The sequence below is a fragment of the Camellia sinensis genome, chromosome 13 (assembly GCF_055761805.1).
Source record: "Camellia sinensis isolate YWXY chromosome 13, ASM5576180v1, whole genome shotgun sequence".
NCBI lineage: Eukaryota > Viridiplantae > Streptophyta > Magnoliopsida > Ericales > Theaceae > Camellia > Camellia sinensis.
The window spans coordinates 41,145,005-41,155,349 of NC_138973.1; the positions used below are offsets into that span (position 1 = coordinate 41,145,005).

General features: G+C 34.2%; 1 protein-coding gene and 1 non-coding gene across 2 annotated transcripts; one reads left to right on the forward strand and one right to left on the reverse strand.

Annotated features, from left to right (window-relative positions):
* The first annotated feature begins 1,749 nt into the window (after positions 1-1,749).
* TRNAI-AAU (transfer RNA isoleucine (anticodon AAU)) lies at positions 1,750-1,823 on the forward strand. Its single transcript has one exon. It is a non-coding gene; the product is annotated as a tRNA-Ile (tRNA).
* Positions 1,824-2,461: 638 nt separating this feature from the next.
* Positions 2,462-7,876, reverse strand: ATDAD1 (Defender against death (DAD family) protein). Its single transcript, XM_028201178.2, has 5 exons — positions 7,682-7,876; positions 7,533-7,580; positions 3,402-3,489; positions 3,274-3,317; positions 2,462-2,751 (listed from the first exon to the last, which is right to left on the reverse strand). The coding sequence occupies exons 1-5, from the start codon at positions 7,766-7,768 to the stop codon at positions 2,668-2,670; spliced, it is 351 nt and encodes a 116-aa protein (XP_028056979.1). The 5' UTR covers positions 7,769-7,876; the 3' UTR covers positions 2,462-2,667.
* Between the last annotated feature and the right edge of the window lie 2,469 nt (positions 7,877-10,345).

Below are 10,345 nucleotides of genomic sequence, written 5' to 3' on the forward strand. Positions count from 1 at the left end.
ACCTTTATCCAAAGTCCATTCTCTTCATTTCACAAAATTAAATCCATGGATATCAAGCGATAAGCCAACTCAACCTAACATGATTAATCCAAAATAATTCCAATACCATAGTTAATTCTCCCTTTTTGTTATTAACACAATTACACAATCCATATTAACAAAATACAAACTTTATTCAACTTTACTCCTTTTTAATTCACTAAGTCAAAGTATTAAATTAGGAGTTTTCTCCCTCTCAATATAAACATGTTAAACTACTCCTCAATTTAACCCAAACAACAACCAATTTAACAATTTCAATCATAAATATCAAACTCCAGATCCCCTTTCATGATTTTTAAAGAAATCAATAATGACATGATTTTTATGCAATAAAATTTACCACATGTTTGTCTATAGACAAGGTATTGAAAAGAAGTAAAGAAATCCTTACCTCCTGAAGCGACGAGAAGAAAGTCAAAAAATTCACGGCGGCAAAAATACGATTCGTTCTGATTAAAATGAAGCTCTCGCGACCCTCTACATTTTGATCTATAGAACTATGGGTAGAAAGTAAGTAGAAATAGATGAAAACCAAGCTAGAAAGCTTGAAACCCACCAAAAATGGAGGAAGAGAAGAAGAAGAGAGACAAAGAATGGAGAAAAGTGGACTAAAATGGCTTTTTAAAGTGTTGATTCCCGAATAGACTGCTTGAGCGACCAACGTTGCGCATAAGCGTCAGAGACATGGCACCGCTCAAGCGATGAAACTTTCGCTGGAGCGTAGAACTCACACTCCTAGAAGTTCAAACTTGCAAAAGTATTGGATGACACACCAGACCGGTCGAGCAAACAATCCATCGCTCGAGCGATGAAGGAAAATTTCCAAAACGCTACAATCTCTCAATCTTAGGAAATTTCGTCCCCGAAATTAAAGATAAGGCCGAAACAAAAGGTAACTCAATCACAATCGAAAGCACAACCACCAACTCAAAGTTGGATCCATACTTGGGATAATGTCCCGGATCCCGATTCAACATTTCGGGACCCTAAAGACGTTCGAACAACGAAACTCAACTAAGAGATCACGAATGCCTCCTTGACCCACACAACTTATTGGGCCTATGAGACAAAAACAAAAACAACAACCAAAAGCATACCAAAGGCATCAACCAAGTGACAATTACCACAACACGTCCAAACACCCCCGAGGGCTCAACACTAGAACACGGAAGAAAACTCCCACAATAGAATTCTTGATTAACTTGCACAAAGGTAAATAATGTATAATAAAACACTGTCAAGAGACCACACAACTCAAACAACATGCATCTTGTCAGTTACTTCATGTATGTCATTTATATATTAAAAAAAAAATTATATCGATCCGATAATAGCAGCCTATTTAATTTATCGTGTTTATCAAAAAAATGATCTATTTTTAAAAATGTTCAATTTTTTATAATAAATATGATAAATTAAATATATTGCAATTATCGAATTAATTTTTTTTTATGAATAATATATATAAACTACTTAAGAAAATAAATAATTTAAATCATAAAAATGAGACTAATAGCCGACCAATAGTGGGCTCCCTTAATCTGTCGATCACCTTATCACTTTGGAAAAGCATTAAAAAAGTATTTTTATTATTTTAACGAAAGTAGGCTTCCTACCTCTGTCGATCACCTTATCTTATCACTTTGGAAAAAGCATTAAACAATTATTTTCATTAGTTTAATTAATTTAACAAAGACACCGTTGTCTGGCCTATTAGCTCAGCTGGTTAGAGCGTCGTGCTAATAACGCGAAGGTCGCAGGTTCGAGACCTGCATGGGCCATTAATTGTTTATTTTTTTTTCTCCTAAAACAGAGTCTCATGTTATTTTTCCATACTTTTTCTTCTAATAATAATCAACAGATTCTGCAAAAATTGATTTTTTTTTTTTAACAAAAAATATATACACATAAAATTAGATCTAAATTGATATTAGTTACAGACTATACCATTCATATGTATTAAAAAATAATGTTAGTTATGACCCTTAAAATTATAAGCTTCAATTACATTTCTATGATTGAAAACATAAAAATGTGTGATTGATAGATTGAGAACTATAACCATAAATTGTAAAAACCTCACTCTTCTAATTACAACTCTCTTCTGCTGAATATTGATAGTCCATTCTTAGATTTTAAAGAGCTTCTTAGTAAAAAAAATTGCATTTAAAATAAGGACAATTGAAGAATGATATTCTATAGATCCTGCTTTATACAATTGAGAGAGTACAAAGTTTGGATCTTCTTGTTTCACAGTCACTGAGTTGGTCTTGAAACCAAAGTACAAACATCAAAGATGAGAACAATATGCCACAACCGATCCAGTCTCATGCTAGTACTTAACCACCACAATACTATGGCTTCAATTGAGAGAGAGAGAGAGAGAGAGAGAGAGAGAGAGAGAGAGAGAGTATAATACTGCAAAAAGATAAAACTAGCTTTATGTTTTTAAGTCATTCTCGTCCACAGCAGTTTGAACTTTCCTGTAATTGAAGAAATATTCCAATAGCAAGTACAGATTCTTTTACATGGTGAACTCAAATGGTTAACAACCTAACAAGAAAGGCAGCCAATGGCCTGGAACTATCTCGTTGAACAATAATCCTATGTTCCTAAGAATCCGCTTTATCCAAGGAAATTCATAATCACCAAATGGAGCACCAGATTACAGAGAACAAAGTCCGCAAAAGCACGTTCTGGTGGCAAATCCTGCAATTGAATGAAAAGATAGCAAATAAGAAGAAAATAATATCAGTGCCATAAGATCGTCTGTGGCTTAGCATTTTGCCACACAGATCACCTCTGCAAGCAGCAGCCTCTCACAGGCAGGGGGAAAATGAATTGTTTGTGATACTTTTTTGAGTATGAATTGATGTGCTATGATTTTAAACCTCACTTCGTTTCGGCAGAAAAGTGGCAGTGTTGGTAGTGGGGTGGAGGTGGCGGAAATGTGGGAACTTGATAAGAGTTTAGCCCAAAAAAGTTTTCCTTCTTTCAAAAGTACAAAACGCTTTCCGACCAAAGAAGATTGTTTTCCATTGTACCCATCGTTAAAAAATACAAAAAAGCTTTTCCATGAAAACAAATGAAGTTTAAGTTCTTATACTTTTTTCCTATGGGCAATTCAGTGTTACGATTTTAAATTCCCACTCTTCTTCCCTATGGGCAAGGTCGGTAGTAACTTGAGAAGAAAAACACAAAGAGGGAGGGCCCTGACAACGGAAATCTTACCTTGAATTCTTTGTTTTCTTTGTTCACTTGGATACGGAGACAAACTGTAGCCAAAAAAACAAGTAAGTCTATTTCCCAAATGTAACGGGAACATTCTCGACACAAAAATCAAAATATTGTTTGCTTACTAGCGAGAACTGCTGTCCCTACACAAGAAAGAACTCCGGACAGAAAAGAGTTGAATGGGAAAGATCCAACAACAGCCATGTAAACTACCTGTTCATCAGCAAAATGAATATGTAAAGCACAGAGCAAGTAAATCACCAAATCCTCACCCCAAAACAAATCAAAACTCATACATGTGCACAGACCAAAAATAAAAGGAAAAGAAAGAATTACTTTCCTAGTTGCAGAAGCAATCACAGTAGGAAAGGTGAAGGTGGTCTCAATGAAAATTAATTATGTAAGATTGTAATGGGAATATGGAATTCCCAAGGAAAATGTAAAAGCGCATGTGTAAGGACCTGGATCTCCCCAATGAGGCTTTTTATTGCATTTACAGGTTCGCATACCTAAGATACCTTCTAAAATTTCAATTATTAACCTGAGTTTTATTTGTTGATAATGGTGATGTTCCTACGAAACCACAATGGTTACTTGAATAGAATAATTCTGAATACAAAATGTGAGCAATATAGATAAAACATAAGGAATAAAAACCATATTCCTATATAAATAACGAAAATTCTTTTCATAAACAACCAGACATTAAGATAAAAGTAAAAAGGCGGGCAGTTCCTTTTACAGTTCTGAATTCTTGATGAGAATGATACTTAATATTGTTTAACTAAAGGAACCCGCAAAAATTTCAAAAAGAAAGAATCAGAAGCCTTTTAGAAATTTCAGAAAGAGGTCTTCAAAGTTGATGCATTGAAAAAAAGCCTGCTACGATTAAATTCAATATGACCAGTAACCATTTTTTAGGTGAGCTGCAACAATCCAAATGGAAATAACCCTTACCATGATTCACAGTATAAGTAAAAACACGAATAAGTGTGAATCCATAAGTGCACTATGTAAAAATTTAGAACTAAAAATTGTTGGGATTCAAAATTTTTGATTGCTATTTCCACACATTGGTAAGAGATCTTATACTAGGACCTCACTTTGGCATGTCAAGGAAGTCACACTTTGCTCTAACCTCACCACCGTGGTTTTCAGCTCTAACAAAAATGTGTACAAAAGTCCCAGAGTAAATCTCTGTAATCGCTAGGACTGAGTATCTCAGTTGACGATTTTTTTTGTCTTCCCACATTTATGTTGTTTCATGATTCTTGAAGGCAATGCAACGCGAATTTCTTTTTCCCAACCCCTCTTCTCATTTCAGGAATTTTCTACTTCTAAGAACACTTCATCATTCCTGACTTGCGCAGGTTTCATCCTTTCTTGGTACTTGTCCATGCCAACTGATAATGTAACACATACTTCATCTTCAGGTTCTTATAAAGATGCAAATAATAAGGCTAAATGTTTACTTTCTTAAAATGAGTAAGCTCTATTTTACATTTCCTTTTAAGTCCATCATCTGGTATTGCTCAAAACATATATATTTGAAAGCTAACAGGCTTTATTTCCGTAAACCTTTTTGAAAAGTGCAGTGAGCTGGACCAATCTGAAATGACAAGGGTTGCTATAAGGCCTGGAATTGTAATTGAACAAGGCCCATAATCTATGAAGCCCATAACCTATGAAGAGCCCTAGGCAAGATATGATCGGCCCATACCATACAGCATTAACCCGGATAAAGCACAGCGCAAGCATGACCGGGCAAGTATTGCAGTCTGTAGACTGCGGAAGCCAAAAAAAAAAGAAGATATGGTGCAAACAAGGTACGAACGGGTCACTAGGCAATTGTCTAGCTCGGCGAAGGAATCTTATAAGGTCAACTAGGAGTTGGGAACAAGGTTGTTAAGATCGCGATCCGGATCGTAGGATCGTACGATCCTACGACCCAATATACAGCATTCGATCCGACTCGCATTTTGGATCGACTCCAGGTCAGGATTGTGGTGGGATCGTAATAGGGTCGTTGGGATCGGTGGGATCGTTTCTGGATCGCAACTCTGTGCGATCCAAATTTGAAGCTATTTTTCGCAACTTAAAAGCAAAATCGGGAGTACACAGACAGCGACGCAGAGAAGCAAAGCAAGCAGAGAAGCATACCTTGCGATTAGGGCAAATTTCAACGGCAAATTTCTGAATTTGAAGCCACAATCAACCAGGTATGCTTCTTCCTTCTTCTTCGAATCTTCTCTTCCTCTCTTCGTTGCTTTCTTTGCTGTTTCTTACTCTCTCTTCACTACTCTTTTCGTTGTTCTTCTGCTGCCTCTCTCTTCAAATCTCCTCTCTTTCTTCGTTGCTCAGTTCTCTTTCTTTCCCTTCACTGAGCTGGTTCCCTTCTTTTTGAGCTGCTCTCATTTTGTGGTTCGAATCAAACTCTTTTTTTTTTCTTTTTTTTTTTCCTGTAAAATATATATTAGTGTATATTATATATATATATATATATATATTTTTTTTTTTGTTCTCTTTATATATATGTTTATGTTTTTTGTTCTCTTTTTTTTTTGTGTCTCTTTTTTTTTTTTTTGTTCTCTTTTTTCTGTAAAAATAATCAAACTCTTTGCTGTTTTTTGTTCTCTCTTTTTTTTTTTTTTTGTTCTCTATATATTAATTGTTCTCATTTTTTTTCTGTAAAATATATATTTTGTTCTCTTTAAAATATATATCAGGACACCAACTTATGCACTTGTGTATTCAACTCTCTTCCTTCATGCACTGCTGTTCTTCTTTATTTATTTTTCCTTCGGCGACCATGATAACTTCATTTAGTCTTTTATTTGTTCTTCCTTTATTTAGTTTGGCTTGTTTTCATTAAGAAACAATGACAATGGTGTGCAAGTGTTGATATTTGTTTTTATTATGCTTTTGACTTCTTTTTTTGAAAAAATGTGTTTGAATGGTACCTTAAATTGTTATATTTCTTTTTTGGGGGCTTATTCTATATATATTTTGATAGTATTACTTAGTTATATTAAAATTATTGCATTTTTTTTATCATTTTAGTAGGATCTTACGAATCTCGATCCGATCCTACGATCCGATCCTACAGACCCCCAAAACGATCCTATATAGGATCCCGATCTTAACAACCTTGTATAAAAGAGTACTATGAGCGAATTGACTCAATCTTCACCAATTGCTAAGTGTACAAAACCTTAATTATTCTCTCTCTCTCTCTCTCTCTCTCTCTCTCTCTATATATATATATATATATGAATTTAGCATCGAAGAGGTTTTCCAGCCATACCCCACCCAAGTGGACTCATAGTTCCCTATTTTGCAGGTCATACAAGTCTTTTCGAGTACTCTGAGTGAGCACTTTGGCCCCCATTCAGTCTTATAATATGAAATCACACCCGTATTAGTGAGGATTTCTGCCCCGTCATATTTCTCTCTTGACTTTCTATCTCCAAAACTTACTCTCTATATGAAAGGACAAAAAGAAAAAGTAAATTCCATTTTCCAAACATGCTTATTGCTCAAGAACGACACTTTCAAATTAAGATTTGAACAAAGGATGAAGAATCAGTATCATACCACCCATCTACAAGCTCAAAAAGAAATGGGAAAAAGACGCAAAAGAAACACAACATACAAGGTTTGTATGATTTGGCAAATTCAAGCCTAACAAACGAAGCAAGCTTTAACTGAGATGAGATAGGCATTACTTTGCTGACAAATATTAAGAAGACCAACATTTTTATATTGGAAAACCCCTCTCATCACATTTTTATAAGCATAGGACACATTGTCTGTGAACAAGAATTGGCAATAGACAAAATCTAAATGTGGATGGGCGTGATGTGAAACACTAATTTTTATTAAAATAATGAACCTAAAAGCAAGCCTGATAATTTTGTTATCATTAATCTGTAAACACAATTAGACGTAATTGGAAATCATTACATTCAAATGAATCATAAATATAAGGTTTGAATATGTGGATTCTCTCCAAAGTCAGCTGGAAATTAAGAATTGAAATCCGGTCCAAATCGCTCTTATTTCCCCAATCAATCATCAATCCCCAATCCAACCAATTACTAAACAACAACAAAGTCGAATAATTCTAAGTGTAAAATAAGGAAACCAAAAGCTAAATTGGATCAACCTTTTAAATTCACCAATCATAGTCACAAAAAAAAAAAAAAAAAAACAAGTCATAGATCGTTAAAATTGATGGACAAATGCACACACAGTACCTGAATCAGAGCAGTGAAGACAGCAAACATCACGTACAGATCGATGATCTACAAGAGAAGAGTTTGGTTAGGGCAATCAACATTCCGATGGTCAATATAGAATCTGCATCTATGCATAGAGAGAGAGAGAGAGAGAGAGAGAGAGAGACCTTGAGGTTAGTGGGAGTGGCGGAATAAGCAGATCGGAGAGACTGAAAAAGCGCTTGAGCGTCCTTGGTCGTCGACGACTTCCCCATTTCCGACCTCTCTTCCCTGGTCCTTGTCTTCGTATATCGACGACAACTGAAGCTAAGCTTTGTTTTTGAAAAAACCCTCACTGATAGAATAGAAGTAAAACGCTGAAAAAATATAAGGTAAATTACACTTACACCCCTGAGATTTGACCCCATGAGATTTGAGTTTAATACATATCACTCCTTAATGTTTGGAAAATTATATTAATCTTACTGTCATTGTAATTGTTTAGACGAAATAAAAATATTGAATTCATACACTCTCTCTTTTTTTTGCTTTGTTTTCTCCTCAAAAGTGTCAATGTAATTCACCCAAAAATATAAGTACTTGTTAATTAAGCAGACACCCCTAGTTATTATGAATTTGTACTTTTCAAACATTTGGATATCTAAATCATATCATAAAATTACCAACATTGCATTTATTTACCTTCACTTGTTAAAATTCAAAGCAGAGGCTTATACTCTCTTTTTTTTTTTCTTTTTTTTTTTAACAATTAGAAGGTTAAATATATAATTAAATTTTATTAATGTGAATGTAACACATAATGTATAATAAGCTAATTTTTAGAGAGATACATGGATTATTTGGAATGATTTAAATAAACATAGTTTTTAATTTTTTACCAAAATATATACAAAAAAGTAGAGTAATGATGTAGCCTAAATAACTGCACTTATTTAGGGCTGGTTTGGGGTAACCTGAATCAGCCAAAAAGTCAAAAAGTTACTCCAAAATCCAAAAAGGTATCACTATTCATCCAAAAAAAATTAAAAAATTAATTTCTTTCAAAACAGGTACACACGGAATTGACAAATAGTCAGCGGCTGTGTGCGGCAGTGCAGAACAAAAGAAATGATTGGGTGTGATTTTTATACACACCGTTGTTCGTCCTATGGGGCCATCACGGGTCCCGTTTTGATAATCTGAACCGTTAAATCTGTAGAAATCGTCGAGTAATATATGTCTGCCAAAAATCACATTAATCGGATATCGATAACTATATGATCAAATCAGTTATGTACAACAAATGGATGGTGTTATAATTAATGATTGAAAAATAAATAAAACTAATCAGATAGCTATCGATATCCGATTAACATGATTTTTTGTAAGTACATAGTGTTCGACGAGTTACACATATTGAACGGTTCAGATTATTAAAATGGGACCCGTGATGACCCCCACGGGCCAAACAAAACCGTCCAATGCTTTGTACAAAAATTAGCCAATAATTTCCAACCCCAATACACGGCTGCATTGTGTACGGCTGGGGGCCACCACTCTCTAATCATCTCTTACACATTTTTTTTATACAATTTTTTAATACACATTTTTTCATAAAAATCTAAAAAGTTAACCCAAACCTCCATATTTTTTTCTCAACTTTTTTAGTTTAAAAAGACAAAAAGTGCACTTTTTTAGGACACCCCAAACCAGCCCTTAATTTATGCCAAATAATGTCACATTCTAATTTTTCCTTTTGTATTTTCTTGGGTCCATAACATATATAGATATATTGCAATATCAAAACTAGATAAATTTTTATGCATATTTGGTTGGATGGGCAGGGCTACTATCCATTCGATGAGTTGTTGCTACCGTGGGTGTCTACAAGGTAAATTTTGATGAAACGGTCTTTTAGCAGCAACAATTGATCGGGATGGGGTTGTTGTGTGTAATCATGTAAAGGTAGTGATAGTTTTCTCGTCTAAACAAGTTCAGTGCTGGGCAATGGCTGATTGTGCTGAGACATATGCAACTTTGAGGGCGGTGATCTTTGCAATCAAGTTGGGTCTTCGTGGTATCCATATTGAAGGCGACTCTCTTACTATTATTCATGTTATTTGTAAGGGAAAGTCTACAATGTGCACCTTATAAAAGGAAATATGATATGCACTTATTATGTAGTCCATATCGTGCCACATCATAAAAAATGACCTACTAAGCCGGTCATGTAACAGGTTACAGAAAGAATCATAACTTTTTTTCAAATATCATAACAATACTACAATAAACATAACAATGTCATAATATTTACCAAAGTGTCATAACAAAGACACTATAAATCATAACAATATAATGACAACTCATAACAAATATAGTTCTTTGTAATTAATTATCATAACATTTGAATCGTAACATTTTTTATTATGATTCACCACGACAAATCATAACTTTTGGTAATATAAATCATAACTTTTACTAATAAATCATAACTCCAACTTTTTTCTCCACAATCATAATAAGATTAACAAAATGTCATAACTTTTACTAATGAATTATAACCCCAACTTTTTTTCCACAGTCATAATAAGATTAACAAAATGTCATAACTTTTACTAACGAATCATACCACTACAAAAAATTTCACTTTTGACGACTAAATTTTTAGTCGCTAAGGCCTTTAGCGACTAAATTTTTTGGTCGCAGAATTAGCAGCCGAAGAGTAGTCGAGAAAGCTAATTGGCGACTAAACTTATGTTAGTTGCCAAATGTATTCATTTACCGACTAAATATTTAGTCGCCAAAAGGTTGGAAAAAAAAATTAAATAATACATTTTTGGCGACCAATTTTT